Source organism: Galeopterus variegatus, unplaced genomic scaffold, assembly GCF_000696425.1.
Source record: "Galeopterus variegatus unplaced genomic scaffold, G_variegatus-3.0.2 Scaffold365, whole genome shotgun sequence".
Classification (NCBI taxonomy): Eukaryota; Metazoa; Chordata; class Mammalia; order Dermoptera; family Cynocephalidae; genus Galeopterus; species Galeopterus variegatus.
In genome coordinates, this window is record NW_007726476.1 from 649,098 (window position 1) to 650,578 (window position 1,481).

Genomic DNA, 1,481 nt, shown 5'->3' on the forward strand with positions numbered 1-1,481 from the left:
AAGGTAGAAGGAAAACAAGGGGAAGACAATGCTCAAGGGCAGATATGACTGCCACACCTGTAATTATCCACTTATTCATCCTAATCCTTGGCCCATATCAAGTGCTGAGGTAATAATAACCTTCTATTCCCTGGTTGATTTGGATGGTAGTGCTGTTTTTCTGTAGATGAGGATCCACCCAGAGGAATGTGGGGAAAAAAGCCAAAAAACACATGGATCTCCCCAATCTTTTTTTTTTTTTTTCATCTGCTCTGTGCTGCCTTCTGCTCTGAGCTGCATTCTCTGCCCACAGTCCATGCCTAGAACTAACCATCTTTCTCCTTCCTGGGATTTTTTTCTCAATTGTTGGTTGATTTCTCATATCCATCAACATCCCTCGCACTTTTTTGACATATCCAAGGTCCAAGGTTGGTCTGGGGGAAGCAGCCAGAAACCAGTGTTAATTTGCCTATATTGTCAGGAACTAAGGTTTTCTAAACTGCAGAACCCTTAACCAATGACATTTCAAGTTTTTCACTGTCGGAATGGTTTACCACTAGCCATATGTTGTTGAAGTTTTACTTTAGAAAAAAATCTTATTATATTATATGCTATTTTTACCTTGGTTTTTTGCTGCTTTTGTCTTTCTCTATCTCTTGATTTACAGTTGCCAAATCAATAGGNGAGAGAGAGTAGTAAAAGCATGGGTTCAACCCACCATGTTTAAGTATGTCAAGTACTTAGTACATTCTGTTATTCAACCTATCAATATAGGTTGGTTGTTTTTTTAACTGTGATATTTTTCATATCCAGTACTCCCAGTTGGCTTTATAATTCAGAGTTTCTGTTTCAAATTAACAATACTTTCTCTTATTTTTTGAGGGGACTTATTATAAATAATTCAAAATCTTTCCCTTTCTTATCCATTACTTCTGTTTCAATGTATAAGCTAAAATCTATGAGGGCAATGAGTAAAACCCAGAAGTAGGATGATTCACAATGTGGAATCCTAGGAAGGTTTAAGAATTGAGCTGCCAGGTACCTCTGATAGCCATTGTGGAGTTTACTGGGACTGAAATAAGAATGGCTGCAAACCTGTTTAAGAAGAAGCAGTTAGAACCCTGGTCCCCTTCCTTACCTCTCAGAGCCAAGATACTGCTCCTCCACCATACCCAAATGTATCCCATTATTTTTCCCTGTGAGCTATATTAAAGGTGAGTCAACAGCTACCTTGGCTGGTAAAGTGCAGTGAGGGTTGTCTAAGCCCAGGTCTACCTTTTAAAGAGATGGAGGTGGGAGAATATGTGTCTCAGGGCCAAGATCTTCCAGTTATGCATCTGAGATATGAGGTCTGCCTATAACCATTCCCCACGTACTGTCATTCCTCCCTGCAGCTAATCCTACGCCCCACCCCCAGCACACCCACCACACACATGCCTGCGCATAAAATGAATGGTGCTGTCCCTCAAGGAATCTTCAGTATTTCTCCACTTGAGGCACTG

General features: G+C 40.5%; 1 protein-coding gene across 1 annotated transcript in view; it reads right to left on the reverse strand.

Annotated features, from left to right (window-relative positions):
- DNAH14 (dynein, axonemal, heavy chain 14) overlaps positions 1-1,481 on the reverse strand; it is a 390,354-nt gene that overhangs the window by 373,159 nt on the left and 15,714 nt on the right. Inside the window, 1 exon segment of the mRNA XM_008567995.1 lies at positions 601-718. Coding sequence (XP_008566217.1) covers positions 601-718 — 118 coding nt within the window.